This window comes from Oryx dammah, unplaced genomic scaffold (genome assembly GCF_014754425.2).
Source record: "Oryx dammah isolate SB20612 unplaced genomic scaffold, SCBI_Odam_1.1 HiC_scaffold_16, whole genome shotgun sequence".
Lineage (NCBI taxonomy): Eukaryota > Metazoa > Chordata > Mammalia > Artiodactyla > Bovidae > Oryx > Oryx dammah.
This window is the reverse complement of record NW_024070200.1, coordinates 14388438-14401503: the sequence shown is the minus strand read 5'-3', so window position 1 is coordinate 14401503 and position 13066 is coordinate 14388438. Positions and strand designations below refer to the sequence as shown.

At 39.4% G+C, this 13066-nt stretch overlaps 1 protein-coding gene across 4 annotated transcripts in view; it reads right to left on the bottom strand.

The window, feature by feature from the left end:
• TP53BP1 (tumor protein p53 binding protein 1) overlaps positions 1-13066 on the bottom strand; it is a 73586-nt gene that overhangs the window by 22838 nt on the left and 37682 nt on the right. For all 4 annotated transcript variants that reach the window (XM_040256674.1, XM_040256676.1, XM_040256675.1 and 1 more), the window contains 2 exons: positions 7655-8138; positions 3964-4116 (listed from right to left, as the gene is read on the bottom strand). In XM_040256674.1, coding sequence (XP_040112608.1) covers positions 3964-4116; positions 7655-8138 — 637 coding nt within the window. The remainder of the gene's footprint in view (positions 1-3963; positions 4117-7654; positions 8139-13066) is intronic.

The window sequence follows — 13066 nt, the reverse complement described above, 5'->3', positions numbered from 1 at the left end:
GATCTGGAGGAGAGAAAGGTGGAAATCACTGCCACAGAATAGAATATAGAAAAAGGAATGAAAAGAAATGAAGACAGCCTAAGAGACCTCTGGGACAACATTAAATGCACCAATATTTGCATTATACAGGTCCCAGAAGGAGAAGAGAGAGAAAGGACCAGAGGAAAATACTTGAAGAACTAACAGCTGAAAACTTTCCAAACATGGGAGAGGAAACAAACCAACCAAGTCCAAGAAGCACAGAGTCCCAGGCAGGATAAACCCAAGGAGGAACACACTGAGACACACAGTAATCAAACTGACAAAAATTAAAGACAGAGATAAATATTAAAAGCAACAATAGAAAAACGACAACATACAAGGGAACTCCCACCAGGCTATCAGCTGGTTTCTCAACAGAAACTCTACAAGCCAGAAGGGAAAGGCATGATATATTTAAAGTGATGAAGGGGAAAAACCTACAACCAAGAAGACTCCACCCGGCAAGACTCTCTTTCAGATTTGATGGAGAAATCAAAAGCTTTCCAGACAAGCAAAGTTAAGAAAATCCAGCACCACCAAACCAGCTTTATAACAAATGCTAAAGGAATTTCTCTAGGCAAGAAACACAAAAAAAGGAAAAGACCTACAGAAAATAAACCCCAAACAATTAAGAAAACGGTAATAGGATCATACATATTATTACCTTAATTGTAAATGGATTAAATGCACAAACCAAAGACACAGACTGGCTGAGCAGATGAAAACATGTGCATGTATGCATTTCCACTTACTTACCACATCACTCTGCTTGACCTCCCCCCCAAACTGTATGTAATTATTTTATATTTACAGTTAATCATGTTCCCATTGGAGAAGGCAGTGACAACCCACTCCATTACTCTTGCCTGGAAAATCCCATGGACAGAGGAGCCTGGTAGGCTGCATGGTCCATGGGGTCACGAAGAGTCAGACATGACTAAGTGACTTCACTCTCACTTTTCACTTTCCTGCATTGGAGAAGGAAATGGCAACCCACTCCAGTGTTCTTGCCTGGAGAATCTCAGGGACAGGGGAGCCTGGTGGGCTGCCGTCTATGGAGTCGCACAGAGTTGGACATGACTGAAGCGACTTAGCAGCAGCAGCAGCATGTTTCCATTATGGCTTTCAACTGTAATTATATTTTATTTTTTATAATTATCTTTTGATTATGAAAAATGATAAACATCTTTTACTATTGTGATTATGTAACTATTACTCACCTAATACCACTGTATCATGACTGGTCAACAGAAAAATTATGTAATTCTGTATCACCTAAACTACCACATTTAATAGAAAAACCTGTAATCACTTTTTAAAATCCATATACATATCAGAATTACCTTGAAATTTTTTGAAAACTACAAATATCCAGGTATTGCTTTTTTTTTTTTTTTTTTTTGCCAGAGGTCCAGGTATGTTTCTAATGGGCAGCCACATTTAAAAATGACTGGACTATATGAGGATCTTTTATCTAGTTTGTTTCACTTTTTCTATTTCATATTTAGTGCTCTTATTTCATTCAGTTTATGTTTTCCAATTTCTCCATCTCCTTTTTTTGATGTTCTTTCTCAAGCCTTTATCAAGCACAGCAGAAAAGCTTTTGTATACATATATGTAATATATATATTTTATAAAATGTATGAACTTTTGCCTAACTAAAAACTTTATGACATTTTGATTCCACTTGTTTGATTTAGCATGACTAGAACGCTAGATTTCTAATTAAAAAAACAGATATACAACAAGCAACAAAGGTTTACTGTATGGCACAGGGAACCTAGTCAATATCTTGTAATAACCTATAATGGAAAATAATTTCAAAAATAACAAATGTGTGTAAGTGAAGCACACACACAAAAAACAATTCTACTTTCTGAAATTTAGTAATGTTTATCTTCTTGTCAATTTTTCTAAATGTGCTATGGACATCTAAATGACAGTGCATGAGATACAAAATTTTAAATATATTTCTGTAGGATATGCTTAATATAAATTATATTTAAATATTGACAAAGATGCTCCTATTCTTATTTTTTCTGCATATGTCTATGATTATGATTATGTATTTTTTCTTTTCCCTTATATTTCTTCTGATATTTGCTTTATGTATCTTTCTTTCTTGTTAAAAGTGTCCAATGGTTTATGATGTCTATCTTCTTTGTGAAATTGTACCTTTTATCATTAAAAACATTCATCTTTGTTTCACTTAAAATAAATTTTTAAAAAATTGAAGGTAAACCAGCATTTTAAAAGAAATATTTCTGTCATCTGGTGTATAATAAAGAATATAAAACAATTTCTCAAACTAAAATACTTTCTGACATGAGGGCCATAATGGCCCATTAATGAACAGCAGCAATAATATGTTCCACTTAAACTATTTACCAGTTTAATTCTCCCAGAGCACAATCTCCTATATGGCTAGCTGCCAGAATAAAAAAAGTGCTTGACTAAGGAATAAAATAGCTATGTCTCTTGTCAATTAGTAAAATGGTTCCTGCAGGAACTTCCCCAGTGTTCCAGGGGTTAAGAATCCACCTGCCAGTGCAGGGGACCCGGGTTCCAACCCTGATCCTGGAGGATCCCACATGCTACAGAGCAACAAAGCCAGCACGCCACAACTGAGACTGCACTGTAGAGCCCTTAAGCTGCCACTACTGAAGCCCGTATGCCCCAGAGCCCGTGCTCCACAAGAGAAGCCACCACATCTAGGAGCAGCCTCCACAGGCCACAGCCAGGGAAAGCCCACGGGCAGCAACGAAGACCCCGTGCATCACAGAAACGAACACTGAAAACGTAAGGCATAGTATTTTATCATTGTATGCACCAAGATATTAACATATGTGTGCTTCCCTGGTAGCTTAGTGGTAAAAAAAATCCACCTGCCAATGCACATGGGTTCGATCCCTGGATCAAGAAGACCCCCTGGGGAAGGAAATTTCAACCCACTCCAATATTCTTGCCTGGGAAATTTCACGGACAGAGGAGCCTGGCGGGCTACAGTCCATGGGGTTGCACAAGAGTCAGACATAAGTAAGCGATTAAATAGGAACATTAACATATGTACGGGATATCAACATATGTACCAAGAAAAAAAGTGCCAGATCTTTAATTCTAGAAAATCTAACCTCAGCCACTGCTGGAGAAGGCAATGGCACCCCACTCCAGTACTCTTGCCTGGAAAATCCCATGGACAGAGGAGCCTGGTGGGCTGCAGTCCATGGGGTCACCAAGAGTCAACACAACTGAGCGACTTCACTTTCACTTTTCACTTTCATGCACTGGAGAAGGAAATGGCAACCCACTCCAGTGTTCTTGCCTGGAGAATCCCAGGGACGGCGGAGCCTGGTGGGCTGCCGTCTATGGGGTCGCACAGAGTCGGACACGACTGAAGCTACTTAGCAGCAGCAGCCACTGTTAGATCTAAACAAAGTCAGCAAACAACACTGTCCACTGCAACAGTCAATAAACATCAATATTTCGCTGACACTGGGAATGAGTTCATAATGAATCCTCCTAAAAAATAAAGGTATACTTCCTACTATAGGCTCATAACCACACATGGATGGAGACCAAGATCAATGAGTAAAAAATGATAACGTGAGAAAACAGTAAGAAACAATGAGAAAATACATGCTGCTAAGCTGGAGATTCTAAACTTCATTAGTTTCCAAGGATTAAAAATAACACATAAAATCTTTATACGTGACAGACTCACCACTGTTCTAGGACTGGTTAAATAACTGACCAAAGGTCAGACAGCAAACCCATGGTTGGGAAAAACAGAACTCTAATCCAGTTCTTAAATCTTTCTCACAGAAGGAGGAAGGAAAGCGAAGCGTTAGTAGCTAGCTGCATAGGGAAGAGGGATGGAGGCGGAAAACCAGGGTAATTTTTCTACTGAAAGAAATCTGCCACACAGACCCAAGTATGTATTACCTCAGTTACTTTTCTTTCTACTTCTGTCCCGTCCACATAATACACGTCTGTGATGACACGAGTGACAAGCGTGCGGACCTCACGAATCGTTCTCATGTGGCGATGCAAGACGTGGCCGTGCGGGGGCTGAGGCATATCAAACTCTTCCTCTCCCTATGACAGAAAACAGAGAGCACAGGCATGAGTCTCCCTGCAAACTGGCAGACTCACAAGTCAACTTCTTCACGATGAGCACTGTTCAGAGGTTCCATGAATCTTGAGTGATGGAATTTTCCAGCTGCTCTGTTTCTATTCACTTATGGGTAACACTAGAGACGGGCCAGCTGTCTAGTGAAAGGAGTTTTTATCGGTTTCACCTAAAAACCTATTTCAGTCTAAGTCAAAATCATAACATCTAGCACTTATATCTAGGATTTTTAAGTGAAATTTTGATCCCCAAAAAGCACATTAGAGATTATAATTCTTCTGATTCTGTTGCTGACTTATCAATCAGCACAAAATTTACACTTGCAAGAGGTCTTCAGATAAAAGGAAGGCATTCTTTAGAACTTTATATAAAACAGAATAAGATCTGAAAATCTCAGTGCAGTCTGTTTTTCCTGTGTTCGTAAGTGAAAACTATGGTATATTTATTCCTGGAGCAAGACACATTGATTTCTCCTAGAATTAAATATGAAATATGTAATGTATTTCAAATAATAGACTGTAACTAAAGAGTTGAGCTAGTGTCCAGAAATAGAGGACATTAGCAAATTAGGATTTTGTATCTAGTTGTATCATAGTCAGTTACATAGTTTAAATGAGACCCTGCATTTTTATGACAACTATTACATACATTTTTCTCATAACATCTGTATCATATTTATCCACATCCACAACCCCACCCCTTTTGCCTCACAGCTCTATAACTGAAAGGAAACGCATGCTTTTTTCTCCCACCTGATTTCCCCTACAGTAGACAGATACTATCTGCAATCAGTGTCAAGGTCAGTGTCAGCATCAAGCGTCTTTCAGAAGAGTTATATGTACCACCGCAATAATAGTGAGCCTGGTTTTTCATTACAGTGTGGCAATATTTTACCTAAAGTAATTTACCTGAAGAAGTCCCAGTCCAACTTCATGTTAGGGTGAAATGTCTACGAAAATTATGTGAATAAATACAAATAAAGTGCATGGAAACTTATTCAACCAATTCCTTAAAATAATTCTGTCTATACAAACAACTCTGGTTAATGAATGGTTAAGGTACTGGTCTGTCACACACCAGTCACCAGGGTGCCCCTGCATAAGAACCACAGCAGCCTGCACCTGCTAGCTGCACACACGGTGATTAGATCCTCAATCATAGAAGTCTAAGAGCTTTTGGTGTGCTTTACGTATATCCTTAAAATGCAGCCAAAAGCCTCCCTGTAGTCTTCCATTACAACAGCCAGGTAAATAATCACATCAAGAGAAATACCTAAATAAACATCTCTGATAGAATAAGAAAGAAGAGAAGGGAAAGAAGGCAGATAAAAACAAAGTTACGCTTACTCTCTTCAAATAGTATTCTGAAAGGAGGTTTCTGTAAAGATACGTAACTTGAGGATCTTGTTATAATTAAGGGAAGATAAAATGAAAATAAAGCCACACTTTCACTTCACAGAAAACCTGGCTCCAGGCCCACCTGACACACAAATGGAAATTTAAGGACTGTCAAAGGTAGGCTGCCTATGCTTTTTCTCTGAGCCTGACCTGAGTCCTACCCAGACTGCAGGAGATAAAAAAGCACCAACATTCAGAAGATGTCCATACAGCCTTATCATTTTCTAATCACTCTTAAAAGATGGCATACCAATCCCAATTTCTGTTACAGTACCCATCATTTATATTTTATTGTGGTAAAATATACCTAACATAAAAATTACTGACTTTAACCACTTTTAAACAGACAGTCTAGCACCATGTACATTCACACTTCCACAAACATCACTGTATCCATTTCTCCATAACTCTTTTTATCTTTCCCAACTGAAACTCGGTACCCATTCACTATTTACACTTTTGAGCACTTTTCTTTCCTTGGCAGGAAACTAGCTTTTAAATGTGCTGTTTCACTCTGCATGACATAGCAGTAGTACAGCGTAAGTGATGGTTGTGTTGCTAACAGCTGCAGTAGTGGCATTTAAAGCAATAATCAATAGGTCGCAGCAGCAGCCAGTATATGTGTGTGTCACACCCAGCACTAAGCGCTTTGCAAACTTCATCTCATTCAACTTTCAAGACATCTGGATGATGTCTGACTCCAAAGCCTGGGCCTTAACTAACATTCTGGCTCACTCACTGGCTCCTCATCGTCACGACACAGGAGCAGGAATTATTTCCCTAGTTGACAGAGGGAGAATATGAAGAAGTAAAGCAAGACACAATCTAGTGGCATTCACGTGACTGCCGTCTTTAAGATACAAGTTTTAACCCTTGTTATAAAGGCAGGGAAACCAAATTATTATGTGGCAGAATACAAGCACTTTAAGAGTAAAATAAACAGCTGCAAAATAGGGTCTGATGTGCTACAGCTCCTATATCCAAAAGGCTATGTTATTTTGAATCTGTATGAATTGATAAGGTCCTAGGTCTCAGAGAGTGTTAGTATAAAAGGCTAATATAAACAGAATTTTTGGAGAGGCACGGATAAACAGAACAAGACTACACAAGCTATGATTAAAAAATAGAAAAGCAACATAGCATAATGAAAAGAATACCGATTCTGAAGTCAGATATGCTGAGTTCAAATTCCAGTTCTGCCACCTACTGATGGCAAAATCTTGGGCAAGTTACTTAACCTCTCTTCAGCTTGGTTTCTTTACCTGTGAAATGGGAATAACAATACCAACCTCATGGGTTGTCTTGAGCACAGTGCTGATATACTGTAGGTGTTCAATAAATAGGAACTATATTATTTTTATAAAACAAACAACCTGGACCATTCAAATGAGAGGTACATCACTAGTAAAGCTTTCCTAGGCAGATTTTAAGTGATGATGCTTTACTGAAAAGGCAATTTAACCACGGTTACTAATGAAATTTTATGAACTTCCTCTTGTTAGCATGTACATTACTACGACCACTTCTTACCCCCTCAATTTTCAGTAGTTTCTACACATCCCTACTCTATTTCTAAAAACCTGGTCTTCCAGTCTCACATTCATCAGCCCCAAAACTTTTCTTCCCACTGTATCTACTCTCAGCCTCTTTCTGCAGCCCCCGGTTACCTGGGAACTTTTCCTGCTGTTTCCAATACTGTGATACACTATCCTTCACACTTCTATTCCTTCTGGGAACCATAGTGAAATCAGCTTGGGGGAGAAGCAATTGGCTCTGATGGTTATAAAGGAGAATGAAAAATGGCAGCAGAAGATTGAATGTAGAAAAATACCACAGGACCCAAACTGTACTCCTGGCTTTCTCATCCGGTGAAGACCTACTGGGCAAACTCTAGCACCAAAGACTGTAGAAATAGCCTTTGGCTATAGCTACTCAGAATTTCCACCACCCTGTCTCTTATCCTGGATAAACTGTTTTTGTCTTTTAACCACTGGTCTGTATAAAACGGTCAAGAATTATTGTTAAGTAGAAGCAGCACAACTTAAATCCTCTGGGAATCCAGAAAGGTGAAAACAGGGCCCCTGAGGTACCCTACGTGCTCTCTCACCTGGCTATGGAGCGACTCTGTGTCATCCCCAGGAGCACTGACTGCTCTCTCACCAGTCCCCTTCTCAGTCTGAACTGTGGCATCTTGTCTTCCAGAGTTCTGGTCCACTGTACTGGTCCCTTGTTCACACACATTCTGTACAGTCTGAGTTGCTGCTGAAACAGTTTCTGGGACCCACAAGGAATGTTCTATGGTCTGGATCCCTACGTTATTTTGGCTGGGCCTTTCAATCAAGGCCTTACTAGGTTTTTCCTGACTGGTACTCCACTCTCCTTTCTGGCCTTCTGGCATATCTATCTCCATTGCTTCCCCTTGAGGACTGGATGGCTCCTGTGTGGCCATCTGCTGGGAGGTAGGAGCAGCAGGCTCTTTGACAGGACTACTGGGCTTCATGGGCTGTTGACCCTGCCTGGTCCCTTGGTCACCTTGGAACTTTCCCTTCTCCTCATCGTCTTGAGTACTTGGAAAATGGAGCAAGTTTCCCCTGTAAATGAAGCACATAAAGAAACCATGTTAAAAAAAAAAAAAAACCTATCAAGTAAGTGTGTGTGTGTCAAGTGGGAAATCATAATTTGATGATCTGAAAAATGTAGGGAAGGGTGAAAATAAAGCGACCAGGTATATCACAAGATTTCTCATCATAATTTCATTCCTGTGAAAAAATAATGGTACACACTGTGACAGTAAAACAGCCACAAAATTTCTCCTCTCCATTAGCTATGAACTCTGAAACCTGACAGGAAAACAAGGTCAACAAAAGATGTAAACCATTATTGAAGCCACAGACCATGAGGGCAATGTCGGGATCTACTTTAAAAGAGATCACCTAGGTCGAGACGTCTCATGTGGCTTTATTAATGGTTTTAACATTCCTTAAATGACTCCCAGCATTCTAGATACTGTTCATTACCCTCCTAATAATTTTAGGAAAAGAAACCCAATTTTTGAAGGAAGAGTTGTAGGTGAGATTCTAGTTTTGCTAGCTATACTGGCAGTATCTACAACAAACCATTTCAGAATGATTTGGTTCTTCAGAGTATTCCTTTTCATTAATCTTCCCATTTGGCTATCAGTGATTTATTTGTGTGTCCCACAGCATCTGATAAATGTCTCCTACAAACCAGATACCATGAAGCCCTGAGGTGCAAAGTAACTGCTTAATAAATTCACTTTCAACAAAAGAATGGTCTCGCAATCAGTTAATTGCAAAAATCTACTTACAGACTAAATAAACTAACTGTATTTAATGTAACTGCATTCATGTAGAAAATGTCCATGTCTTTTTAATAAATCGTAAGTTCAGACTCTATGACATAAATAACAGCAAGAACCTCTATGATCGACCTCCTAGAGTAATGGAAATGAAAACTAAAATAAATAAGTGGGGCCTAATTAAACTTAAAAGCTTTTGCACAGCAAAGGAAACTATAAACAAGGTAAAAAGACAACCTTCAGAATGGGAGAAAATAACAGTAAATGAAACAACTGACAAAGAATTTACAAAATATATAAGCAACTCATACAACCCAATCAGAAAGTAGGAAAAAGACCTAAGCAGACATTTCTCCAAAGAAGACATACAGATGGCTAATAAACACCTGAAAAGATGCTCAACATTACTCATTACTAGAGAAATGCAAATCAAAACTACAATGAGATATGACCTCACACCAGTCAGAATGGCCAACATCAAAAAATCTACAAACAATAAATGCTGGAGAGGATGTGGAGAAATAGGAACTCTCTTGCACTGTTGGTGGGAAAGATACAGCCACTATGCAGAACAGTGTGGAGATTCCTTAGAAAATTAGGAGTAAAACTACCATATGGACCCAGCAATCCTACTAAGGCATACACCCTGAGGAAGCCAAAACTGAAAAAGAAACGTGTACTCCAATGTTCACTGCAGCACTATCTACAATAGCTAGAACATGGAAGCAACCTAGATGCCCAATGACAGATAAATGGATAAAGAGGCTGTGGTACATACGTACAATAGAATATTACTCAGCCATAAAAAGCAACACATCTGAGTCAGTTCTAATGAGGTCAATGAACCTAGAGCCTATTATACAGAGTGAATTAAGTTAGAAAGAGAAAAATAAATATTGTATATTAACGCATATACATGGAATCCAGAATGGTGGTACTGATGAAATTATTTGCAGGGCAGCAATGGAGATGCAGATATAGAGAACAGACTTATGGACACAGGGTGCGGGGAGGAAGGAGAGGATGGGATGTACAGAGACAGCAACATGGAAACTTTCGTTACCACATGTAAAATAGATAGCCAGTGGAATTTGCTGTATGATTCAGGGAACTCAAATTGGGGCTCTGTAACAACCTAGTGGGGTGGGATGGGCAGGGAGGTGGAAGGGACAGGACATATGTATACCTATGGCTGATTCAAGCTGATGTTAGGCAGAAACTAACACAATTCTGTAAAGCAGTTATCCTTCAATTAAAACATAAATTTAAAATCAAAAAATAATAAATAAATCATAAGTCTAGAGAGTTACTGTACCATGAAAAACTACACACTAATGTATTTTTAGATTGCATTCAATATACAGTAACCACAGGCTTCCCTGGTGGCTCAATGCAGGGGACACAGGTTGTATTCCTGCTCCAGAAAGATCCCACATGCCGTACAGCAACTAAGCCCATGAGCCCCATGCTCCGCAACTAGAGAAGCCACTGCACTAAGAAGCCCGCATATAAGAGCAGCCCCTGCTGACCGCACCTAGAGAAAGCCCCGTGAGCAGCAACAAGGACCATACGCACACATGCACGCACATGTGTGACCACATACACCAGATTAAGGGCTTTCCTCGTGGCTCAGACGATAAGAACCTGCCTGCAATGCAGGAGACCTGGGTTCAATCTTTGGGTTGGGAAGATCCACTGCCAGCACAAAGACAAAAAGAATCCATTCTGAACTAATCATGGAAAGACACCTGGAATGTTTCAGGCTGCCATGTCTGACAAAGCATAAACTGAGATATACCCAGAAGATAAATTCAGGGTGACAAATGGTCTAGAAACTATGTATCTTGCTGCTCTAAGTGTTCGGCCACAGAAAGACAGAGCTAGCCATCTAGACAGAAAAAGCTGTCTCCAACTTGGGAGGCACTCTCACCCTAAGAAGCTGAACAGACCTGGGCAGACAGAAAAAGGAAGTATGAAGAGTTCTTTAGGGCTTGCTCTGCATCTTGGAGACGAAAGGGAAAAGGAGACATTTCTGAAGTTTCTATCTTGTATAGCACAGCTTACCACAACAGGAGGCCAAAGCATGGTTTACAAGAGAGTTCTGGCCAAAGAGAGCCTGGTATATTCAATGCAAATGGTTGTTAAGAGCTTGGGTCCTATCTGTCAGGAACCTCAACTGAATGAGGATATAGGTAAGAGGAAAGAACAGGTAAGAGTAAAATGACCAGAAGACTAATGAGTAACACCAACCTGGTTTATAAGTGATCATACATACAAATTACTTAGCAGAGTGCTAGATACACAGCAGATGCTCAATCAGTATTACTTGCATAAGACAAAGCATGGACTGAATACGCATTTGAATCTTTAAGAATCTAACATATCAACACCTAAGCAATAATAAGTGAGCCAAAAGCTATTAAGGGACAGGATTTGATTTACCATTTTAAGAACTGTTCTCACCCTTAAACAAGCCTAGACATTTTACCTCAGTTCAGTTCAGTCGCTCAGTCGCGTCTCTTTGCAACCCCATGAACCATAGCACACCAGGCTTCCCTGTCCATCACCAACTCCCAGAGTCCACCCATACCCATGTCCATTGAGTTGGTAATGCCATCCAACCATCTCATCCTCTGTCGTCCCCTTCTCCTCCTGCCTTCAATCTTTCTCAGCATCAGGGTCTTTTCCAATGAGTCAGCTCTTGGCATCAGGTGACCAAAGTATTGGAGTTTCAGCTTCAACATCAGTCCTACCAATGAACACCCAGGACTGATCTCCTTTAGGATGGACTGGCTGGATCTCCTTGCAGTCCAAGGGACTCTCAAGAGTCTTCTCTAACACCACAGTTCAAAAGCATCAATTCTTCGGTGCTCAGCTTTCTTTATAGTCCAACTCTCACGTCCATACATGACTACTGGAAAAACCATTTTACCTCAGAAACTATTTAGGGCATCACTTCTGAATAGAATTTCAGTTTTAAAACAAAGTTTCATTTTATTTTTTACTTTTTAATTCCTAATTTGACAAATAACAGGCTGCCTTTTCCCCCCAAAATTGTTAATCAGAACAATTCCTATCTCTCTAAAGACCAAAGGTATCTCACTGCAACAGCAACAACATTCAGCAGATTCCAGTCAAATATCAGAATTCTGCTACTTCTCTTTCTCCTGTTAGCATCAAATAAAGGATGGGCAAATCACACTTTGCTCCAAGAAACATCTATCACAAAGATGTGTACATTAAATCTCCAACAAAGCAATAAAGAAGGAAATTTTAGCACCAGAAAAGAGAGAGACAAAAGAAATTCAATAATTTTAAGAAGGACCACACTTCTCTTTCTTCAATAGTTTAGGCTACACAATTCTACTCTGGTCACTATACGTTAGGTTTAGAAACTCATGCCCAAAAAAGCAAATCTTAGCAGAAAAAGCCTGGGTAAAATTAATCCAAAGTGAAATGTGCAAGAATAAACCTCCATATTTAATAAATGTCTAACCATTCTGTTCTGAGCGTAGGTAGGTCTGTCTGAGGGGGAACTGGAATCAACATCACCTGAATTCTCAGGCCCTTCTTCCATCAAGGTTAAACAAAAATCACCAGCATCCTAGTCTATTATAAACCATCTGATAAAATAGGAAGGCAATACAATGCAATCAATAAATTTCCTAATTGCTCGGCCAAGACCACACTACTTTTGAAAACATACAAGGTGGTACTTCACCTAACAAGTTTCCTGATACAATAAAGGATGTGATCTCGACTCTCTGATTCCCAAGAATACCAACAAGTTCACATGTAATCATCAGAATGTTTAGTAAAAGCACTGATGTGCTTCTCTTAACTATTTCTACCAATAAGGAACACAGAAATTATGTTGCAGGGAATTAGGACTCGAGTGCCAAGAGTCTAGGTTCAATCCCTGGTTGGAGAACTAAGACCCCTCGGCAAGTTAGAGACAGCCCCCCCCCCCAAAAAAAAATTATGTTGCAAATAACACTGTTAAGAATATACCTGATGACAAAACATTATTCTATTCCCTAATTACAAATTACTGAATTCTAGAGATATAAAAGATTCCTAATGAAGATACAAACTTATTCCACTGCCATTACTTATTTCTCCTACACTAAATATAAGAACCACATATTCCAAACAAGATACTTTTCTAATACAGAAGAAATACTTTGTAACTCAAAAAAT